At 41.6% G+C, this 24,795-nt stretch overlaps 1 protein-coding gene across 1 annotated transcript; it reads left to right on the forward strand.

Moving 5' to 3' along the window:
- The first annotated feature begins 1,522 nt into the window (after positions 1 to 1,522).
- Positions 1,523 to 23,518, forward strand: engl (endoglin, like). Its single transcript, XM_034127054.1, has 16 exons — positions 1,523 to 1,607; positions 3,076 to 3,245; positions 3,862 to 3,993; positions 4,634 to 4,808; positions 5,666 to 5,837; positions 8,699 to 8,843; positions 9,984 to 10,176; positions 11,766 to 11,935; positions 14,942 to 15,097; positions 16,584 to 16,667; positions 17,211 to 17,450; positions 18,361 to 18,861; positions 20,835 to 20,973; positions 22,027 to 22,128; positions 22,346 to 22,439; positions 23,463 to 23,518. The coding sequence occupies exons 1-15, from the start codon at positions 1,523 to 1,525 to the stop codon at positions 22,435 to 22,437; spliced, it is 2,556 nt and encodes an 851-aa protein (XP_033982945.1). The 3' UTR covers positions 22,438 to 22,439; positions 23,463 to 23,518.
- Positions 23,519 to 24,795: the final 1,277 nt, after the last annotated feature.

Below are 24,795 nucleotides of genomic sequence, written 5' to 3' on the forward strand. Positions count from 1 at the left end.
CCTCCCAAACAGTCCACCTGTCACTCAGACTCCTCAGGTCCTCCCCTCTTCCCTCCCCCTCCTCCTCCTCCCTCTTCGGCCTCCATTGGAGACGTTTCCAAAGCCTTTTCTTCCTCCTCACCCCATCCCTCAGCCCCTCCCCCCTCTCTCCCTTTAACTCTGCCCTCACTCCCCCTGTGAGTAAAAAAAATGAATTTCCACTCAGAAATAATTCACCTCAGCTGCAGAGAGGAGTCGAGCACTTTCTGCAGGATGTGGAGTGTGTGTGTGAGTGTTGAGGTAATGAGGTAATGAGGGGTGTGTGTGTGTGTGTGTTGAGGGGTGTGTGTGTGTTGTGGTGAGTGCAGCCTCTCAGTGAGCAGCTGGATCAGCAGCAGTCCCTCGGCACCGCAGGTGAGTTCAACTTTTCTTCACATATTTTATCCTGCAAGTGTTTTCAGATCGTTTTTTTTGTTGTTTTGATTACTTAAATGTACTTTAAACGCAAATACAAGAACAAATAGAAACTAGCACCCATGCTCCTAATGTCATTTATTTGTTTAACATGGCAACGGTTTTTAATATGAATGAATACACTCTAACACTGCGTACTCTTCTGTCACACATTTTTATTTTTTAAACCAAATTGGGAATTAGATTCAGCTCCTAGCTTTTTAAGTAACTGTATATACATTTAGTTTAAATACATAAATATTATTAGTATTATTAATTGCAATATTTTGTGTGATATCTACTGCTTCATTTTATAGATTTATAGATTTTTCTATTAATAATAAAACTGTTTAAAATAAGTAAAAATTAATATATTTTTGTTTATTTCTTGTTATTTTTTTCTCTGTACTGTTATTTTTTAAGTTAATATGTTATTATTATTATTATTATTATGTGTTAATTCTACTCATTAGTGTATTGTACATATGTTATTTTATTGGTACTATTACTGTTGTTTGAGATTATATATTTCATTTTGTTTATTATTTTTTGTTGTGATGTTTTTGTCTATACTGATATTTTTTAAACAATAATAAAATGTATAATTCTTTGTATTTTTTGTTTTTTATTCATATTTAGTGGTATATCTACGCATACTTTTTATTTATTATATAAGTTCTATTACTGTTCTTTTTGTTTTTGTTTGTTTTACTACTTATTATTTTTATTATTTTGGGTTGGCAGGCATTAACAAAAGGACAAAATGCAGACTTCTGTGTTTGTATTTTGCCCTGAATGGATTACAAAGCTGTTGAAAAAATTAATTTGATAAAACATGGAAGGTTTTCATTATGAATAAATAATACACATATCCCGTTAACTATCACATACGACAAAAAGAGCAGCAAAAACCTGAAAAATATTGAAATTATTAATTATTAATTACATTTTCTGTCATTTAACTAATCTTTTAATGGCCTTACTGTTGCTCCTTTCATTATGAGACTATCATCAGTAATAATCCTAAATAAAAATAAGCAAATGTGTTTTATAATATGTTATGTACTGAATTTCATTTCTGCTCATTAGGATGTTGCATGAAGTTTTGTCGATGCCTTCACTGTCAGGAGTCATGAGGACACTTTTCTGTCTCCTTCTCTGGAAGAAAACAGCAGGTAAGAACATCAGTGGGACCCGACAAAATGATCTTTGCAGATGTAAGGCAACCAGTCCTTAGTTGTTATTGCCTTGAGAGGCATGACGATCCATTTTTCAGTAATCCAAAAATATTTCCTTTTCCCTTTTGCCAGGATAATATTTGGTTCCTCAAAACACAAAGTACATTGTTTGTTAAGGGAAACTAAAACTGACCAGGAAGAAAACGTCAGTGCTGTTCGACCTTTAGGAAAACATGTTGAAGGGTTAGTCCACTTCAGACTCTTTTGGCCTTTATGAGTAGAACAATATGAACCTGGTCAAACCCTTTTTTCCGCATCTGTTCTTGAATCATAAACACAGAAGAGAAACCATTTGATTAGTGCAGGAATAAGTCCGAAAGTCCAGAAATGAGTCAGCATTTTAGCACTTTTGGTTCCCCTATGTAAAATAACGTGAGTGGTTAACACACTGAAGAGATTCACACGTTTAGTTCGACGACAAAAAATACACATTCAATTCAATTCTATGTTTCTTTAAAAACGGCGGTTGCTAACAAGTGTCTAAATGAGACGACTAAAAGTCATCACGCCCAACATTAGCCGCCTTTAGCTTAGCGGTGGTGACGTGAAGTCATGTGACCGTGCTGTAGTTCCTTTACGGCCCGTCCACACAGCGGCGTGCGTTGAAGCTTGCTCCATTTTTTGGAATATGAGGAAATGACCTGCGGTGTGTCTCTCCCAGCATACACGCGGTTTGATTGGCTGCATAAACGGGATTTGATTGGCTGACGCTTCCACCGAAGCTTCAGAAGCTTCAAAAGTTGAATATTGCTCAACTTTTGCAGCCTGAAACGCCAGCAAAGCTCCGCTCTGCTTCCCACAATGCAGTTCGGCGAAAAGTGAGGCAAAGTGACGTCACCCCATTCAAAGTGAATGGGCAGAAGCGTTGGAAGATTTTTTTAACGCTGCTGTGTGGACGTACCGTTATAGCCCAAAATTAGCCGCTTTTAGCTCAGCGGTGGTGACGTGAAGTCATGTGACCGTGCTGTAGTTCATTTATAGCCCAACATTAGCCACCTTTAGCTTAGCGCTGGTGACGTGAAGTCATGTGACCGTGCTGTAGTTCCTTTATAGTCCAACATTAGCCACCTTTAGCTTAGCGGTGGTGACGTGAAGTCATGTGACCGTGCTCTAGTTCCTTTATAGCCCAACATTAGCTTTCTACTTCTGGTAAAAGGTTCTGTTACCAATTACCTGATTCTGATTCTGATTCAAAGTGGTGCTAATACGTGGAGATTATCCTGCTGATCAAAACGGATAATAAATGTTTGTTCGCGACAGAGATCATTTAATTTGAGCAATATTCCAATCCAATGGAAGAATCCCAATGACGTTTTGTCGAGGCAGCCCTTGCAATGCCAACCTCAATCTGGCCTACAAAAATACGTCATCCCTGCACCAAAGTCACCCCTCTACTGTTTCTTAGCTCAAAGTGTGCAGGTGCGCTGCTCGGTGGGGCCGGTGGGAGCGCTGCACCCGGTTCAGGGTCGGCTGGAGCGGTTCGATGCCGGGCCGGGCTGCGCTGCCAGAGAACGAGGAGACAAAGAAACTCATGTCATCGCAGTGGGGAGAGTTACAAACAGCCCAGAAAACAAGGTAGTTTTTGTACAACTGTTCTTCCTTCTAACTCCATTATAACTTTACATATAATTACTGTTGGGAAAATACTGAATGTACTCTTCCAATATCAGAGTCCACATGATAACAAAGGTTGTGTACATGACAGGATGTATGATTACCTAGAAGAGCATCAGGACTGTTTTAGGTATATGATAGCCATGTGATTATTTTTAGGAAAAAGTCAGAATTTTTTGATTGTGAGAAAAAGTTTTTGTGAAAAAGTAAGAATTTCGAGAAAAAGTCTTTTTTTTTTAGAAAAACGTCTGAATTTTTAGGAAAAAGTCTGAATTTTTAGATTTTAAGAAAAAAGCCAACATTTTGAGAAACAACTCAATGTTTTGTACATGACAGGATGTATGAAAACAAGAACTGGTATTCCTCCACCTTGTGACTGTGTAACTCCCTCTCTTGGATATCAGCATGTGAAGGACACTGTTCAGGAACTAGTTGATGCTCTGTATGTGATGACTACTTCCATTCTTGAGAGGATCATAAATCCATGGATCCTGATATTGAAGCTCAAGCCGATGACCAGTGATACTTCTCTAACACGTCCTGTTCCACATCACAGCCTTTCCTCGTCTGTCTGCAGGTGACGGTGTTGCTGAAGCCTTTTTCTCTGACGCCTCTCAGAAACATCCACCTGCTGCTCAGCTCCAAGATACCAGTCAGCTGGTGGCTGGAGGCCGAGAAACTCCCCCCCAACGTCCCTGTACTGGTGCAGGTCAGTCCATCATATTCTCACTGTCTTTTAATCTCAACTACCTATAGAGTGGTGCAGGAATGAGTCCCAAAACCCAGAAATTAGTCAGTATTTTAGCACTTTTTGGTCCCTTGGCTAGAAGTAGATGTGTTTTTTTTAAGTGTGTTTTTGGTTGTTAGCCTGAAATAAGGTCTGAGGTTAACACAAGTCGAAAAGATTTTAACGTTTTGCTCTGCGACATATCGGCTGACCCCTGAGTGAGACCATTAATCGTCATCACGCCAAACATTAGCTTTTCAAGTTTTGTTCTACGACATAAAATACCTCGGTAAATACCCAACTGGTGAATTAAAAAAGCTTTTAATGTGTAAAAAACATCAGCAATGAGTCTCACAATGTTAACACAAAGTAGCAAACCGCAAACAAGCTTTTTACTTATGGAGATTTTACACTTTAACAGTTAAAAGTGGTTTTATTATACACAGAGCTTATTTTTCTACAATATTGCAAAATCCAATGGAAAAATTGGCTTTTCAACAAGAACCCTTGAGATGCTAACATCTGGGTTAGTCTACACACAATTATCCTTGCACCACTTTTAAATATATTTGAATGCTTACCTTTTTTATGTTGCATCAACTTCTTTGCCCTTGTATTCTAGGTATCTTCAAACTCCAGTGTGCATACCAGCACGCTGCATTTAAATGTCCAGACGGTGCATTCACTGCCTTTTCATCCTCGTGCTCTGCACCGCTGGGCTCTGAAACACCACGGAAACCTGTCCTCTTTCACACACACAACTCACGGAAACCGAGTCTACGTCCCACTGGGAGAAGGTGAGCCGCCAACAAACCAAATATAATAGTGAGGACAGATGATAAGCTAACAGCGTTTAATCTTTTTCACAATGAAATCTCAGTCTTTAGTCAGGTTTAATGCAAATTTATAGAACAAATCCTGTGCAATTAAAAGGGAAAATGGAGATTTGCTTGCCAAAAACATTGAAGATAGTTTGACAAACAGGTTTCTTAGATATCTTTGTGAAGAATTAGAAAGTAAACATTTGTTATAGTTGTGTCAATCTTCTTATCTAACCCTCTACAAACGCATATCCCATATTTATAGAAACAATCCAGTGCAATTAAAAGGGAACATAGAGATAACATAGCTTGCCCAAAACATTGAATATAGTTTGACATATTTGAAACAGGTTTCCTATATTTCTTTGTGAAGAATTTGATGAGGTCTAAAACAATTTTATAACTTTGTCTTTTTATCAAACCCTCTACAGACGCATTCCCCTACATTTCAAACTATTGTTAAACACAGGCTTCTGTGCACTGGTTGATACTCTTATCTCCACTTTTACCAGACATAAATAGATATTGAAGTGACTGTTATTTTGTATATATTGATTGTTGTGTTTTTATCTTAATGTGTGCATATGTATAAATGTCTCTGTTGATTGTGTGTATATGTAGGATATACATATTGTATACATATTTTTATATATATTTGTATTTTTGTATAAGGGATTGTAGGAAACGGTATTTCGATCTCTCTGTCTGTACACACAAACTGAAAGATTGACAATATAGTTGACTTTGACTTTGATAACACCAGGCTCAGGTCGGACGGATTGCAGAGAAAGATCTTGCTTCACCTTCCCTCTCATCTTGTTTCTGTGTTACAGACCCCAGCCTCCCTGCTGTGTGCCAGTTGCAGTCCGTGTTCCTCTCCAACAGCTACGTGACCTCTGACCTGCAGACACAGGAAGTGCAGGGCTGCAGTGACGCTCCATCAGGAGAGATCAGTGTTGAAGTCCATGTGATCAAACTCCATTCAGCGGGATCAGGACTCTGTGGGTGAGGACATGCATCCTCTGAAAGTCCTGTATGACTGTTATACAGCATGCAAAGTTATGGCCCAATTCCAAACCGCCCCCTACACCCTACCCCTACACACTACCCCTCCGTTTGTGCGTTCACGCAGAGGGTCCGCCACATTAAGTGCTGTTCCAAACCAACAAGTGTTGAGGGGGAGTGGGTTATGTTTACAAATTGTTCCTGCAAACATTAACTGATAACCTGCACAACAAGAGACATTTAATATGGAGGCGTGTGGCGCAGTGGATAGAGCGTTGGTGTTCGGATCAAGGGAGCACAGGTTCAAACCCCACTGCAGTCAGCATGTCGTTGTGTCCCTGAGACACTTCACCCCGAATTGCTCCTGTGGGGATTGTCCACAGTATTGAGTATGTAAGTCGCTTTGGATAAAAGCGTCTAACAAGTAACATGTAATGTAATGTAATATCATCATACAGATTTTAAAACAAAAAGTGGTTTACAAAATAGAAACACCAATAGCCGCTTTCACACCAAGTACTTTGCTGCCATTGTATTTCCCAGCACTTAGTACCCAGCACTTAGTTCCCCCATGGAACTAATACCCCTTTCACACCAACGGTGTTTCAGGGCCGGTTCGGTGCTGGTGCTTGAAAAGCACCGGGTTTTCCTGTTCACACCGCAGCGGAGCAGCGTCATAGCTCCGGAATCCGGTTCGTTTCGAGCACCAAAAAGTTGTCCGTCTAGAAGCAAGAACCGCATACGTCACGCTTACGTCGGAGGGGGGCGAGATTAACCTGAGCTAACACTTAAGGCGAGTACGGCAAATAAAAGTTGTAACAAGCAGTAGTGCTGAGCAAAGTGACTAGAACGCAACCACACACTTGTTAAAAAAAACACACTTTATAAAGTCAGGCAACACTAACCAGGCTTCGTGTGATTCTGTTTATTTGTACCTTACTTTGACCATCCGTTCTCTGTTATTGATCATTGTGGAGAGCAGGCAGACGTTTTGTGTGTTATTATAGCAGCTATCGGATGGAATCAATACATGGGCTGCACAGGTTGTCATGTCCGACTATCACAAGTAGAATCATAATGAAAAATACGTCGGTAAAAAGTGCCTGTAGAATACTGCTTAGCAAGTAGTCAGTTTAGCTTCGGTTGCTATGCTAACATCACCCATGTTATACCAGAGAAACTTTCATAACAGCGTTGTGATGCCAAACAGCGTCAATTCAGACTGACACCAAACAGCGTCAATTCAGACTGACACACATTCACTTAAGGGGAACTGGGGATATGTATCAGCTGCTTGTGTGACAGTCAGACAGTGAATACTTTAGAGCCGTGTGAGCTAACCCGGAGCTAACGGGAGAATACACTCCCGTTGAAGAGCAGCCGGCCAGCACTGCAGCGGTCGGTAAATGCCGCTGAAACACATTAATAAACAATGAACCACGGCACTCTGGAGAAAAGTATAAGGTTGGAGAAGTCGTTATTTAATTTAATCTGGCTTCGTATGATTAAAAGCAACGCAGTCCCCGGCCCGTTGTTGTGAGGTGAGCTCCGGCGTTGGGGAGAAACTCAGCGACGTAAACTGTGACGTCATGACGCAGCAGCGGCAGCACCAGTCGGGCTCTGAGCGGTGTGAAAAGAGCCGGCGCTAAACCGAAGAACCGGTTCTGAACCAGAAAAGCTCTAGCACGGAGCTTGAACCGGAGTTGCGTTGGTGTGAAAGGGGCATGAGAGCCGATCGCGTTCACACCGGAATAAGTTCCTGAGGGAAGATTAGGCAAATGAAGCCGCTGACGTCACTTCTTCTTCTTCTGCTTTGGGTTTACTGGCAGGCCGCAAACAACTTCACGGCGTATACTGCCACCCGAAGTCCCCGGAGTTGGGGACTGGCTTCAGTAGAAGCTGCTGGGACTCCCAGCAGCTTCTACTGAAGCCTTCTGAGTAAATCGCCAGAACGCCGACACCTCCTCATCACTCCACCGCTCCCATGTTTTTTTTTGTGTTGCCATAAGTTCAATGTCAATCAATCAATCAATCAATCAATGTTTATTTATATAGCCCAATATCACAAATGTTACATTTGTCTCAGTGGACTTCACAGTTTGTACAGAATATCAGTATGACAATACGACACCCTCTGTCCTTAGACCCTCACATCGTACAAGGAAAAACTTCCAGAGAAAAACCCACAGTTTAAAGGGGAACATGGGAGAAACCTCAGGGAGAGCAACAGAGGAGGGATCCCTCTCCCAGGACGGACAGACGTGCAATAGATGCCGTGTGTAAATTGAAAAGATAATACATTTGCAACATAGGTAGTCCAAATGTTTGGAAATGCATGTGTCTATAAGTTAGTCTCTCTCCGTTGGTGCGCGGGGCTAATGCTAATGCTAATAATGCTAATGCCAGCAAATACAATGGCGGTGAGTTTTACGGGGCGTGGTTTGCAATTCACCCAGCCAATCAGAAATTGGAACTTTTTTCTCCCCAGGATAGTCCCACCTCTCTAGCAGGGACTGAAAAGGGGGTAAAAGTTCTCATGAACTAAGTTCTCTTTTTGGTGTGAACGCAAAATTCCAGGCACTATCGGAACTAAACGGGAAAAGTACTCCGGTGTGAAATCGCCTATTAAAGATTTTTTGAGTTTCCTTTTTTGTATTTATCCAAAAGATGCTGATTTGAAAACATTGTTACGAAAATGTACGGCATTTCCTGTTTCTGCCAGAGAGAAGGGAGTTTGTCCCAAAAGCCTCGTTCAGCTGCGAGTGTGACTACAGACGGAGTTCACTTCATCACTGAGGGGGGGAGTGGGTAGGGTGTGGTTTGGAATTGGTCCATAATCTGTGTCTCTCTGTGTTCTTCAGCTCTCTCCAGGTGGAGGTGATTGTCTCTCTTCTGCCACTGAAAGTCGACTCAAGGACGCAGACGGTTGTTCTGATTCTCAGCAGCTCGGTGCCCGTCAACTGGGCGATTCACGCGCCTGGTGTCCGGGGTCAAGTTTCTGTTTATGTAAGGGACACATCTCTCCTTTGTATCTGAATTTGTCATCAAATTTAAATATCCAACAAGTATATTTCATCAGACAACAATCAGATCTGCAGCCACAGCTTCCCTCTAAGAAAGCACATTTTTGTATCGACTTGTAGCTCAAAACTAGACGCGCCAGAGAGGAAGCAGGGCTTATCGCAATAAAGATAGATGACTATCCTTTTGCGATACAGTGTCACGTTAATTTATTTGCATCATTCAACTACAGGAGTGTAAAAACCCTTGCAAATCACCCACATTTTCTGTTTTTGTAAGGGCCACCTTGTGTCAATATAGCTTAAAGGTCACCTATTATGCAAAATCCACTTCTTCATGTCTCTTCTACATCAACATGTGTCCCCTCTTCTTCATGTCTCTTCTACATCAACATGTGTCCCCTCTTCTTCATGTCTCTTCTACATCAACATGTGTCCCCTCTTCTTCATGTCTCTTCTACATCAACATGTGTCCCCTCTTCTTCATGTCTCTTCTACATCAACATGTGTCCCCTCTTCCTCATGTCTCTTCTACATCAACATGTGTCCCCTCTTCTTCATGTCTCTTCTACATCACCATGTGTCCCCTCTGTGTAAAGAGACTCTGAAAGTTTCAGGAACAAAGATTCTCTCTCTTTTTGTCCTGATCCATTTATATAAAAACCTGTCTGAAAATGAGCTGATCAGATTTTGGCCACTTTATGATGTCATAACGATGTTTTGTCTTGTGTACCACCTTATCACCTGAATCTCCTCCTAGAGCACCATATCTCTCAGAGGGGCGTGGGGAGGGGCTCCTTATTTTCATCTAAAGTAACAGACAGAGAATCAGCACTTTTGAAACAGGGCTGAACGAGGGAGGGGATTATGGGATGCTGCAATGATCTGTTTGGTGTTTGGAGACAAACACTTCAGAGACTTGTTTTTATATATCTGAGACCTATAATATATTGATGAAAAAGAGTATAATAGGGAACCTTTAACAACATCACTACAGAACCTACAAAGTTAAGCCACAAACGGATTCAGATAAAGGTCTGAATGCAAACTTGGCAAGTATCCTGTTCTGTCTTTTTCCTTGATTGTACCTCATAACGTACTCGTCATGATGTCTGTGTATCTGTAGTCCTCCCACAGTGTATCCCCGCCCTACCCAGCGGAGCCGGACCTGACCCTGTCCATCACCCTGACCTCTGACCTCTCCTCAGTACCGGACCTTCTGGTTTGGACCCGTGAGAGTGGACACCCCCATGTGACCTCGTACACTGAGGCTGACCTGGCCAATCGCTTTGTGATCCAGCTGTCTGGGGGCGGGACAGGTCAGGACCGCTGTCTGTCTCTTGTTTCCATCATTGTGTGAGTGACCTGAGTGATTCGATTTAATATTGAAATTCACCCCTAGTAAAGTTATTTTATGTGCAGAAGTATTTGCTTGGTAATGAGTGGTGCAGGAATGAGTCATAAACCCAGGAATTTGTTAGCATTTAAGCACTTCCTGTTCCCTCGTCTAAAAGTCAATGGTTTCTTGAATGTGTTTTTGGTTTAAATAAGGTCTGAGGTTAACACAAGCTGAAGAGATTTTAACGTTTTGTTCTATGACATATCAGCCCCAAAGGTGAATTCCTGAAGCTTCTATGTGTCTTAAAAAAGGCGGTTGCTAACGAATGGCTAGATGAGACTATTAATCGCCATCACGCCCAAAATTAGCCACCTTTAGCTTAGCGGTGGTGACGTGAAGTCATGTGACCGTGCTGTAGTTCCTTTATAGTCCAACATTAGCCGCCTTTAGCTTAGCGGTGCTAACGTGAAGTCATGTGACCGTGCTGTAGTTCCTTTATAGCCCAACGTTAGCCACCTTTAGCTTAGCGGTGGAGACGTGAAGTCATGAGACCGTGCTGTAGTTCCTTTATAGCCCAATGTTAGCCGCCTTTAGCTTAGCGGTGGTGACGTGAAGTCATGTGACCGTGCTGTAGTTCCTTTATAGTCTAACATTAGCCGCCTTTAGCTTAGCGGTGGTAACGTGAAGTCATGTGACCGTGCTGTAGTTCCTTTATAGCCCAACGTTAGCCACCTTTAGCTTAGCGGGGGAGACGTGAAGTCATGAGACCGTGCTGTAGTTCCTTTATAGCCCAATGTTAGCCGCCTTTAGCTTAGCGGTGCTAACGTGAAGTCATGAGACCGTGCTGTAGTTCCTTTATAGTCTAACATTAGCCGCCTTTAGCTTAGCGGTGGTGACGTGAAGTCATGTGACCGTGCTGTAGTTCCTTTATAGCCCAACATTAGCCACCTTTAGCTTAGCGCTGGTGACATGAAGTCATGTGACCGTGCTGTAGTTCCTTTATAGCCCAACATTAGCCACCTTTAGCTTAGCGCTGGTGACATGAAGTCATGTGACCGTGCTGTAGTTCCTTTATAGCCCAACCTTAGCCACCTTTAGCTTAGCGGTGGTGACATGAAGTCATGTGACCGTGCTGTAGTTCCTTTATAGCCCAACATTAGCCACCTTTAGCTTAGCGCTGGTGACATGAAGTCATGTGACCGTGCTGTAGTTCCTTTATAGCAGTAGCTTTTTACTTCAAAAATTATAAAAGCAGTGCTAATGTGTGGAAATTATCCTGCTGTACAAAACAAAAGTATCATAAACGTTTGTTTCCAACAGATCCTATTTTCTGAAATAATCAAAAATCAAAAGTTAAAATCCAATTGGCTTTTTGTCGAAGAAACCCTGGAGATGCTAACCTTCAGTTCGGCCGTCATGAATACATCCTCCCTGCACCATATTATTCTGTTTACCTTCCTTTTGGATGAGAAATGAAAGCGGAATATTTCCATCGTAAGTGTTGAATGGAAGGTGTTGAAGTGTACGTGTGAGTATACAGTATAGTGTCTCCTCTCTGTCTCCTCTCAGATGTGGTGGCAGTGAAGAGTCCGGTCGGTGCGAAGCCTCGCTGGGCGGAGGAGCGCCAGCTGAGGCAGTGGCTTAGCGGAGGAGGGAGAACGGGAGGAGGACGGGAGATTTTCACGGTGCAGTGTGAGGACGGACGCCTCAGCGTGAGCGTAGACCAACACATCCTGCAGGTCTTCATACCTCAGTATCAGATCCAGTGTTTGATGTGCACAGTTCTTAAAGGTCACCTATTATGCAAAATCCTCTTCTTCATGTCTCTTCTACATCAACATGTGTCCCCTCTGTGGAAAGAGACTCTGAAAGTTTCAGGAAAAAAGATTCTCTCTCTTTTTGTCCTGATCCATTTATATAAAAACCTGTCTGAAAATGAGCTGATCAGATTTTGGCCACTTTGTGATGTCATAACGATGTTTTGGCTTGTGTAACCATTACGGTACGTCTACACAGCAGCGTTAAAAAAATCTTGAAACGCTTCTGCCCATTCACTTTGAATGGGGTGACGTCACTTTCCCTCACTTTTCGCCGAAATGCATTGTGGGCAGGCGAGCGGAGATTTTGAGGATTTTGAGGATTCAAAGTTGAACAATGTTCAACTTTTGAAGCTGAGGTGGAAGCGGCAGCCAATCAAATCCCGTGTACGCAAATCTGACAGTTCAAGCTCTAGCCAATCAAACGGCGTGTATGCTGGGAGAGACATACCGCAGGTCATTTCCTCATATTCCAAAAAATGGAGGAGAAATTAGCGGTAGCGAATCAATCACCCGGTGCTTTATGACCAGACCTACCGGGATATAAACCGGAGGAGCCAGGCATGGAGGGAGGTGGCAGAGACAGTGGTATGTTTTCGCCTGTTTTGGGGAGTTTATATCCAGTTTACTTCGGGCTTTTTTGCTTCGTATGTCGCGGGCGGGAGATTCATGTGATTGGTTGTTCGCAAAAAATCCCCAAGCTTCAGATACGCCCACCTCCAAGATTTTTTTAACGCTGCTGTGTAGACGTTCCGTTAGCCAATCACCAACCAAGGTAACCCCCCCCCCCCCCCACCTTATCACCTGAATCTCCTCCTAGAGCACCATTGTGTTCTTTTTAACCAAATATCTCTCAGAGGGGCGTGGGGAGGGGCTCCTTATTTTCATCTAAAGTAACAGACAGAGAATCAGCACTTTGGAAACAGGGCTGAAACAGAGGGGATTATGGGATGCTGCAATGATCTGTTTGGTGTTTCAGCCAATCAGAGACAGGTTTTGTATATATCTGAGACCTATAATATATTGATGAAAAACAGTATAATAGGGGACCTTTAAAGACAGAAACTGGCTACCACAAATTAAGCTATCCAGTGGTTTCATAACAACCATAGTGCAAACATATGAATACTTTTTTGCTAGTAACATTTTGTAATCTTGTACTTAAATCATATTTAAAGCTTTTCTAACCCATATTTATCATACTAACAATCAATCAAATGCCTACCCACCCTACCTTGAAGTACATTTTAGCACTAGGGAGCGTTTTAGTGTCTATTAACTCATTGGTTTTCAGCCTATTTGATTTACAATTTTGGTTAACATTCAATATACAATTACCAACCTTGTTACCAGCGAGCTGCAGCCTTAAGGGATGGGAAGGGAAGCCAAAAGGAAGAGCCAAGAACTGCAACGGCCCAACTTTTCCACACAAGTAAACTGGCTTGTTAGTTTGCTTGTTGTACGAAAAGACTCTCCAAGGAGTCAGCTGTTAATTTTTTCCAGTTATTACGCCTATACCCAAACAAGTCTATTTTTCTCAAGCCATCTCACATGAACTAAAGATGCATCTTGCAAACTAAGCTAGCTAGGTAGGTCTAGCATTAGTTGGTAACTACGTTTGTTATAACACCTCCACTAATGCACTGAAAACAGCAACTTTATATACAGAAATACACAAATTGAGAATCAGCATTGTTAAAATGGTCATTTCTAGCACTAGTAGTTATTGTTAAACTTGAGAAAGGATGTGAAATGTGCAGGGGCTCGCCTAAAGGCCCAGACACACCGGGCCGATTACGGCCGTCGATAGATGTCTGGCCGTTGATGAGCGTTGTGTCGCCCTACTCAGATTGGTGTGTCCCACACCGTTGTGTCTTTTCGGCGGTGCCGACACCTTTTTGGCCGAAAACCAAATCACTCTGATTGGCTGTTCAGCTAGCGAATCAGTGCATGAGAAGCGAAACGGAAGTGAGGGACCCAAACAAACGATTAAGAAGGCACACACAGACGGCTATTCTTTTTCATTTTCATCTCAGCTGGACACAAGAGTTTATTTTTCATCATAGCGATCTGGAATGAAGAAACCGAAGACCAACGCACACGCTATTTGTTGTTTGTTTATATCACGCAGTCTGTTCTTCTTCTCTCGGTGTATCACGCAGTCTGTCTTCCGGTTGCCTCTTTTGAATGACGAATACACACTACCGCCGCCTGCTGGTAAGGATAGTTATTGCCACTCACGCATGCGCAGTTCGTACGTGCTACTTGGCCGTCGGCTGAAGTCTTTGCGGTGTGTTCCAGTGCGACACATGGCCAAGACGCAGGAGACGTGAGGCGACACAACAATTGTGTTCCGTCGGGACGTGTTCTTTGGTGTCAGTTTGGTGTGTCTGGGCCTTTATGCTGATATATTTTCTGGAACTGCCAGTGTTTTTTTAGTTAGAAATCTACACGTTTAAACCAAAGTTGGGTTATTTAATATAGAGGTAAAGTATTTAACAAAATCTATTCCAGCTGAAAGGACAGAGTCTTGCACTGTGGCACAAAATCTGACAAGGTTACAGCAGAAAAGCAATCACTTTATACAGGAAAAGACATAGGAAAAGGGAAGGTCTCAGCCAATCAAATTTTACATTACAGGCTATTCAAATGCTGGCTAGATGAGGTAACAATGCATACATGGTGATTCATTACAGGGTATTGAACATTGGTGGCTAGACAGGGGGTTAAGTAAGTATAGACATGTTAATTATAACAGGTAACATCTGCATGATAATTTGCCTGACAATGGTCGAGGCGACACCCTGTCTGTGAAAGCTTGACATTTAGTAGAAAATCAAAGTTATAGTGACCTATTTTTAATTAAATGAGACTTATGATCATATTAATTTGTAAGTTATGTCGTCTAACATCACTTCTCCTTTTCAGAGTGTGTCTGTCCCTGTGGTCGCTGTGACTCTACGAGACTCTGCATGCCAGAGTCAGTCTAACGGCAGCCACTTCCTGTTGGTGTTTCCGGTCATTTCCTGCGGGACTGAGGTTGTTTTCACAGAAAAGCCTCGAGGGGTGCAGTACAAAAACATGGTGAGAAGAAACATCATTTATAACTCTCTATAACAAATCAATCTATCTATCTATCTATCCATCTATCCATCTATCCATCTATCCATCTATCCATCTATCCATCTATCCATCTATCCATCTATCCATCTATCCATCTATCCATCTATCCATCTATCCATCTATCCATCTATCCATCTATCCATCCATCCATCCATCCATCCATCCATCTATCCATCCATCCATCCATCCATCCATCCATCCATCCATCCATCTTGTACTCAAAGGGGTTCAGAGACACAGAAGTTTAATATATGTTTTATTGGTAGTCTAATAAAGCCTAAATTCAATATATTTTCATTACATAAACCAAGATCATTACATGAACAGATCTTTTATGAGGCGGTTCGAGAAAGAGAAGACATCAGTAACAGAAACAAGGCCACATTTTCACATAATAAGTCACATAATGGACACAAAGTGGTGGTAAGTGGAAGTTTCCCGCTGTGAGACTCATGACCCAGGTCACTATGACCAGGAACAGTGGGGCGTCAAAGCCCAACAATGGGAAGTTGCACTGGGGCAAATTAATTCTCAGTGAGAGAAAATCTCGATTTTCTAAGCAGGAAATTGGAATTGCTAAGTGATTTTAGAAAAGTAATGTAAAAAGACAAAACACAGTGGCAGAAGGTGTATGGGATGAACCACTATAACAAATGTAAAAATGTATTATACTTTCCTCTATCTTGCTTTTGAGAACTCTTGCAAGAATTGCAGTAGTCCAAAGGCAATGAATTGCATTTATTGATTTGTTTATTCCACACATGGCAGTTATTTTAAAACAAAACATGTACACTTTACACAGATGTTTGTGTTGTAGCCCAAGGTGGAAAGGAGCAGGGAGAAGAAAATCTTATTTGACCTGCCCCTACTTAAAAAAAGACCAAAAAAATGAAATACATTACATTACATGTCACTTGTTAGACGCTTTTATCCAAAGCAACTTACATACTCAATACTGTGGGCAATCCCCACAGGAGCAATTTGGGGTGAAGTGTCTCAGGGACACAACGACATGCTGACTGCAGTGGGGTTTGAACCTGTGACCCCCTGATCTGAACACCAACGCACAACCCACTGCACCACACGCCTCCCAAAATAACAATAAATAGCCACAGAAAAGGAAAGCCAGGAAACTCATTTGCATATTGTCGTGTTAATGGTGGGATCATCAGTGAGTCTCAGAGGGGTCAGCGGTAGGACTTTGGCCTCAAAAAGCCGTATTTGACAGGTTACAAATCTGGAACTTTTCGTAGATTTGCTGAGTGTTGGCCCAATCTTTTCGAATGGGCCAGGAGAAAAAGCAGGAGTGTTGGGAAGGTGGTTAACGACAGTGACGCAATTCATTTAATCTAATCTGCTACTGCTACAAACAGCTGGGTGTCATCTGCATAGAAATGAGGATTCATGTTATTCAGTTCATTCTTCTGTCTCCCTCTTCTCTGTTCAGGTGTTATTATGGAGGGCCGATCGTCAGTCCATTCTCACACTCAATGAGACAGAACTGAAGTCCAGTATTCCCCTCAGCATACCTGTGAGTTATATGTGTCTTTATTCTTGTACAATAAATAAATAAGACTGCTAAACACCTTAGCTCTGTTAAGTGCCTCCATAAGCATTCATCTGTTGTCATTTTAATTATCTAAATAGTTACCATTGTAATAAACAGTATTTAATATCATCTTACTGTGCAGTATTTAATTTGACATTCTGTTTTTGTTTATATCATATTATATTTACGCGTATATAGACTTTTTGCACCATTTTTTAATATATAACTGTGTTGCTTTGTTGGAGCTGCTCGGGTCATAAGATGTTCATTGCCATTACACTGTAGCTTATGTGCATATGACATTAAAACCTTTGAATCTTGAATCTAAATCGTATCCTTTACTTATGGTATTTTCACATTTATCTTGTCATTTTACTATATTCTCAGATGTGTTTGTTGTTTTTACATTATCATTCCTGTTTGTTGATTTGTAAAGCCCTCTGAGACAAATGTGTTTTGTGATATTGGGCTATATAAATACATTTTGAATTGAATTGAATTATAACCTCCTGTTTGTCCTCTCAGTTCAGCTGTCTGGCGGGAGTTCCCCCCCTCTTCAGATCTGTTAGTGTGGATAATGTTAACTCTCCGGAGAAAAATCCTCTCCCATGGGCAACTGAGGATCAAGGACTGAGCAACGTACCAACTCAACCCAGAAACAAATCCTGGCCTGTTCTCATTTTGAAGCTTTTTGTCACCGAGAGCTACGAACAAAGGCGAATTGGCCCCTGTGTCATAACTGCAGACCAACGTGTCTATGTGGAGGTCTGTATGTGTGCGTTGTATATCACAGAACATTAGGAATGAGTCAGGAACTTCGATTTTCTATTATTCGATTCCCTAAACATCTTGATAGTTTCTTGGGAGGCGTGTGCTGCAGTGGGTTGTGCAGGTTCAAACCCCACTGCAGTCAATATGTCGTTGTGTCCCTGGGCAACACACTTCACCCCAAATTGCTCCTGTGGGGATTGCCCACAGTATTGAGTATGTAAGTCGCTTTGGATAACGGTGTCTAACAAGTGACCATACTTGCCAACCCTCCCGATTTTCGCGGGAGACTCCCGATTTCATTGCCCTCTCCCGGTTTCCTCCCGGGGTCATATTTCTCCCGCATTTCTCCCGATTTCTGACAAAATCAGATTTACTCAGGACTGTTTCCACTCGGACTTTAATACAGCTACACCATTGTTTGGTTTCCATGGTAGCGCGTCTCTTTAGTAGCGCGCGCAACTGAAAGTCTGAGAGGGTGGGGAAAATAGTCACAGAACCAGAATCGACAACTCTACCCTCTGCTCACTCCTGTCCACATATGCTCCATAAAGGATGGTGCTACAGGCCGCAAGGCAGTGCCCTTACAACTACAATAAGCATGGTAATGTTAATCTAATACAGCTCCGGCGATCCACTAGCACCCCCCCCCCGCGCGGTGGTTTTGAAATGCTCTTGTAGATGTCTGTTTTGTCAATATTGTTGTAGAATTAAGCCATGAAGAAGCCATGCCTTACATAGCTTTGGATATCTCAACTAATCAACGCTATCTAGTCTTTTTTAGTTTAACTCATCAGAAAACGTAAAGCTTCAACTCTTTGATCCATTTCCCGTCAGTATTCATGCCCAATCTTACAACTACTATGTGTCTTATTCGCTGCTGATTTGTTATCCATCTCTTCTACAGATTTCAGCCAAAGGGTCCATCATAGAAGTCGTGGAGGTGAAGTCGTGTGCGATCTCTCCTCTGTCAGACTCAAAAAAGTCTCCTTTCTGGAGCATCATAAGCGACGGCTGTTCCTCGGACCAATCACTGACCCTCACTGCAAGAACGAAAGATGAGGATGAAGAAGGAGATGGAGAACTGGAAGAGGAAAACGAAGAGATAGATGGACCGGATAAAGACCGAAATAGAGATGTCCAACAACAACTTAAAGTTAACCGAAGAGGGAGAGAAGCACCAGAACCGATAGAAAAGAAGAAAGCAATGAGAGAGGAGATACAACCCCTGAGATTTAGCTTCATCCTGAGACCAGTTTATAATAACTCTGTTCAGTTCCTCCACTGCAGCCTTCTTCTGTGTACCTCCGAGTCAAAAAGGGGGGAATCGACAAAGGAGACAGGAAATAATGACTGTGAGGATGAACAACGTATCCCTCCACTTGTGTCTAGATCAACCAGACATCAGGTACACAAACATTTACACAATACAGCTCTATTTGTATAGCACAAAACAAGTGAAGAATGGAGTATCCTGTTAAATTGATCAACAATAGTTAGATGAGAAGATAGATATCACTCTCTTGCGTGATTGCTAAAAGCTAAAACAACTAGCTGCAGAAGTGTTAAGTACCTAAATACATTTACTCAAGTACGGTACTTAAGTACAATTTTGAGTTACTTCTACTTTACCTGAATACTTCAATGTCTTGCTACTTTGTACTTCTAACCCACTTCAATAATTGTGTACCTTGAGTTACTTACTTACTTACTTACTTACTACTTTACAAATGTGGATGAATGATGTGAAATATAATCAAGTGTTAAATCAGAATTTAATTAATGTCGCTACTTTAACTATATTTTGATGATAATACTTTTCTACTTTTACTTGAGGAACATTTTGAATGCAGGACTTTTACTGTAACAGAGTATTCCTACACTCTGGTACTTCTACTTTTACTGTAGTACAAGATCTGACTACTTCTACTTGCACTCAAGTACAAGACCTGAGTACTTCTCCCACCTCTGACTAGCAGCCAGTTAGCTTAATTTAGCTTATCATATACCGAAAACGGGGAACTGCTAGCCTGTCTGTGTAACAAAAGATAACATAATCTGAATATCAGCCCCCCTGAAGTTTACTGGTTAAATTGTATCTTTATTCAAATTCTGGAGTAAAAATCAAAGTATGTGGTTTGTTAACTTACAGTCTTACAGTTAAGACAAGATGGCGGCGTTTGTATGTGTATTTTGTTACCTTTGGGCCAGGCTAGCTGTTTATTGTCTTTGCGCTAGGCGACGTTTGGCTAATCCAAGCTAACCAACTGCTACAATACAAACAATAGCAGATTACTGAATTTCCAAATTGACAAATCAGAATTAAATTCTCCATCTAGCACTGTGTAAAATCCACTATTGGTGCTTTGTAACCCTGCTCCTGCTGGTGGCATAGCACTGTAAACCATGTCAACAGAGGTGGGAAGTAGTGGAGTACCAATACTTTGTTACTTAAGTACATTTTTCTGGTATCAGTACTTTACTCCACTACTTATTTTTCTGACGACTTTTTACTTTTACTTCTTACATTTTGAACAGAAATACCTGTACTTTCTACTTCTTACATGTTGAACACAAATACCTGTACTTTCTACTTCTTACATTTTGAACACAAATACCTGTACTTTCTACTTCTTACATTTTGAACACAAATACCTGTACTTTCTACTTCTTACATGTTGAACACAAATACCTGTACTTTCTACTTCTTACATTTTGAACCCAAATACCTGTACTTTCTACTTCTCACATTTTGAACACAAATACCTGTACTTTCTACTTCTTACATGTTGAACCCAAATACCTGAACTTTCTACTTCTTACATGTTGAACACAAATACCTGTACTTTCTACTTCTTACATGTTGAACTCAAATACCTGTACTTTCTACTTCTTACATGTTGAACACAAATACCTGTACTTTCTACTTCTTACATTTCCCAAACAGGCTGGTTCCTTTAGTTTGAATGTGTGTTTGGTGGCGTGATCATTATTATTTAGAGTCATTGCGTGCCTATTGATTTGAACACGATCCGTGTATCCATCATTTCCTGGTCTTCTCTAAAGAAGAGGGACCAATGAAAACGTTGTCATGTTGCCGTTGTTCAGCATGGAAACATTCATTAGCTAACAATGACATTATTGTTCTATTAATATAAAGGGAGGTCAGGTACTCTTTAAAACAGCTGCTAGTTATGGGTACTTTTTACTTAAGTACATTTCAAAGCCCTCTTTACTTTTACTTGAGTAAAGAAGTTTAGTCAGTACTTCTACTTTCACCAGAGTATTTTTAAACACGAGTATCTGTACTTCTACTTGAGTAAAGGATGTGGGTACTTTTGCCATCTCTGCATAACACAAAGGCCTTCTCCTTCTCCTCAGTGTGAGATCAGAAACCTCTCCAGGCCGATGGTGGTCACCGTGCCCATCAGCTCACTGGCACCCAAACCTCTGCATCCTCCTGCTGGACCAACACCCAAGAATGTTTCCCCAATGACCAGTCCAGACCCCGAGCACAGCAGTGAGTATCATATCTGCTCAATTTATCAATGATACTGTTAGAGCAGGGATGTCCAAACTACGGCCCGGGGTCCAAATGCGGCCCGCGGTCCATTTTGAATCGGCCCTCAGCAAAATCAAAAAGTATAGTGTAATACGGCCCACAAATGAAACTTGTGCTTGTCTTATATTGTACTTCTTAACTATAAATGTAAACATATATTACACAGTAGTATTCATGTGTTAAAAAGACCACTTTTCAAATAAATTCAGTCAATTAAAGTTGGAAACATTTTCTAACATATCTTAGTTGATAAAAAAAAAGCCCAATGACTTATTTACAAAACAAGCTTGAAATACACCCTTCCTATTTCTCCTTATTATAATCAATCAATCAAATCAAATCATCAAACACTCACAAGCATCATTTACCTACATTTGATGATTTTGCTAACTTATAACTGAACTTATGAGGCGATACACCTCTAGTGAGTGGCCAAGCCCTTCGTATATTTTTCTGTATGTGGCCCTCGGTGAAAAAAGTTTGGTACCCCTAAAATAACTGTTGCTCTGTCTCAATTCAGATACTTTCCTACAGTAAGTACACTGCCATGAAAATTGACGATTGGCGCTGTTAGCTAGCCAGTAAAGGGTATGTTCGTGGTAGCAAGTCATTACAGACTGCCCCATCAACCCAATAAGATTAATGGTGGCTTCTTTACGACACCAAGAGTAGCTACAGTGTAGATATGGCAATGAAAAACTGAATTCACAGGCTCCTCCAACAGTGCAACATGAATATATATAGGACATAAAACAAATAAACCAGATCAAAAAGTGCAAAAAAATACAAATCAAATAGAAATAGTGCAGTCTAGTGCTGCTCAACTTTTTGTCCGTTATGAGAGCACCATTCAGGTACTGATTGTGCATTTAGCCATATGTTGCATTGGGACGCTCTTATGCACTGAACACAGCAAATGAAAGTACAAGAATACGCAGATTTAGACCAAGCACATGTCTATTGTCCATCGGTATTGTGGGCTTTCCTTTTGATTTGAATTTGTGTCTCCAGGCGCGGCCAAACAGACAGGATTGTTGATGGGCGTCGTCTTCATTGCCTTTGTTATGGGGGCCAGTCTGATGGGGGGCGTTTGGTGCATCTATTATTACACAGGTAATAAGACCAGCTTCCTCTTGTCACTGAAAAACGTTGTCAAGATATATGTATGTCCTTATTCCCGTGTCATACAATTGAATTGGACAAATGAAAAGCATCAAGAAATCCATTTAAATCAATGTCACTGCTGTTGATCATGAGTAATCTGATTTATTTACTTTGTTATTTTCCATCTGTGGATTATTAACAGACTATGTAATGATATATTTTAAAGGAAGAGAAAGTCACTTAACAGCCAACACTCGAGAAGGCCACACCATCTATAATCCACTGTCAGCAGCTGATCAGTCCTCCAGCTCCGTGTAGAGGTAAGATCTGATGAGGACGGGTATTTAAAGGTCCCATGTCATGGCCATTTCTACTGATCATAATTCCATTGTTGAGGTCTACTAAAATAAATGTATACTGTGCAATTTTCCAAACTCACATTGGTTTCTCATACAGCATCTCTGTATAGTATGTGTATTCACTCTCTGTCCTAAACGGCTTGTTGGAGCTCCTGCCCCCCCCTCCCTGTGAGCCCAGTGGCCGTCTGCGAGACAGCGAGACACAGCGAAACCCAGCCCGAAACACACACACACCCGCAGCCTGGCTGGGAGTTTGTGTGTGTGCCCAGGCTGAGTTCCGCGGTGTCTCGCTGTCTCGCCGACCCCACACCAGTGAGCCAGCTCACAGTGTCCCGCTCCTCGCAGCAGCGAGCCTCGCAACGTCCCGCCGAGTGTGTGTGTGTGTGTGAGGAAGTCCGCGCATTGGTCCAAACGTAACGGCTCAGCGGACGTAACGTAACGGCTCCGCATTGGACCAATCTGCGGAGCCGTTACGTTACGTCACTATACCCAAGAAGTCAACAATGGAAAAAGAGAAATCCCCAACGAGGCGTTCTGGGGCAGCATAGACAGGTCTTTTCTGTGTTAGAGTTTTACTCCCTACAGGGTGTACAAAGTAAAAAGTAAAAATAAATCTGGGGCTTGGACTTGACGCTCTGTTAGCCGCTACTAGCATAACACACCTGAATCTCCGACTGAGCTTTCACAGACAAGTTGCATTATGGGTAGCCAGGATTTTGACACGGAGGAAGAATGCATTGGAAAATAAGTCGTCTCCGGTTTTGTCACGTTGATTATGCAACAATAAACACTGTCCATCAGTCAGGAGTATATCACAATCCCTGTTGTTTAAATTAGACAAACCTAAATTACTCGAGAAGGTAGCTCAATTTCAAAGTTGTTGTTCAAATAAACTGTAGATGTTAGAACAGAAGATATATCAGAACTAGGGGAGCACCTGCAGATTTCATCTCCAACGATTTTGTTCTTTTATCTCTTCCTCAGGATTTCCTGCAAATCTGAGAACTAGGACAGAGGTTTCTAACAGCTTGTGTGTGTGTGTGTGTGTGTGTGTGTGTGTGTGTGTGTGTGTGTGTGTGTGTGTGTGTGTGTGTGTGTGTGTGTGTGTGTGTGTGTGTGTGTGTGTGTGTGTGTGTGTGTGTGTGTGTGTGTGTGTGTGTGTGTGTGTGTTGTGTGTGTGTGTGTGTGTGTGTGTGTGTGTGTGTGTGTGTGTGTGTGTGTGTGTGTGTGTGTGTGTGTAGCTGCTTGTGTTTGTGTGCTTACACTTCATCAAGAGGACTGCAACCATGTGAATACAGTAGAACTTACTTGTGGGAAGTTGTGAGCCATTCTGCATCAAGTATTTTCAAAAGTGGCGGTGGACATTCATCTGGATTCATCAACCTCTCACCTTTGAGTGACTCGAACAGAAACCTCATCATTGCCTTTTAGAGACGAAACACAAGGTCAGCGAGGCAAAGCTGCAGGACTCAGACGTCACTTTGTGTTCGTTGAGTTGGTGTTTGTTAGAAAAATATCACTCGTCGTCACATACAGAGCATTTGGTACAACTAGTTCCTGAACAGTGTCCTTCACATGCTGATATCCAAGAGAGGGAGTTACACAGTCACAAGATGGAGGAATAGAAAGCAGTATTCAATGTTTACTTCAGATTAGCTCCACGTCAGAAATGATCATGCTTGTCATATGTCTATCTCCATAGAGGCTGAATCATCATGTTAATCACATAGCTATCATATGCCTCAAACAGTCCTGATGCTCTTCTAGGTAATCATACATCCTGTCATGTTCACAGCTACAGTTGGGATACCTTTGTTATCATGTTACTCTGATATTGGAAGAGGACATTCAGTATTTTCCCAACAGTGTTTATACCGTCCTCCTCACTATTCGTGTTGTAACTGTGAATCAAATGGAAACTGCATTTATCTGTATGTGAATTATTTTGTGTTTTTGTGATAAACAAGATGAATTAAACGAGCTGAAACCCATGCTGACTAGTTTTGTTTTACCTTCAAATCGCATGCAACTCATATAAAACTGGAACGGCACATGTTAAGGAAAAGGAAAGATGATTTAATGTGATACGAATCCACCTCAAACATGTAATGGGATCTTCCTTGGCCAATGCTACATCTTTCCACCAATTTCTTAAGAAAATCAGGCCAGTGTAGTCTTTCCATTATTCCACTGACAAACAGTCAAACAAACCTAAAACTTAACCTCCTTGGCCGTTAAGAAAGTGAATATGTTGGGAATACGATCAAATATATGATTTCTGACCACAAAGCTGACATACATGCATCTTACACTAACA

The sequence above is a fragment of the Trematomus bernacchii genome, unplaced genomic scaffold (assembly GCF_902827165.1).
Source record: "Trematomus bernacchii unplaced genomic scaffold, fTreBer1.1, whole genome shotgun sequence".
In the NCBI taxonomy this organism is placed as follows: domain Eukaryota; kingdom Metazoa; phylum Chordata; class Actinopteri; order Perciformes; family Nototheniidae; genus Trematomus; species Trematomus bernacchii.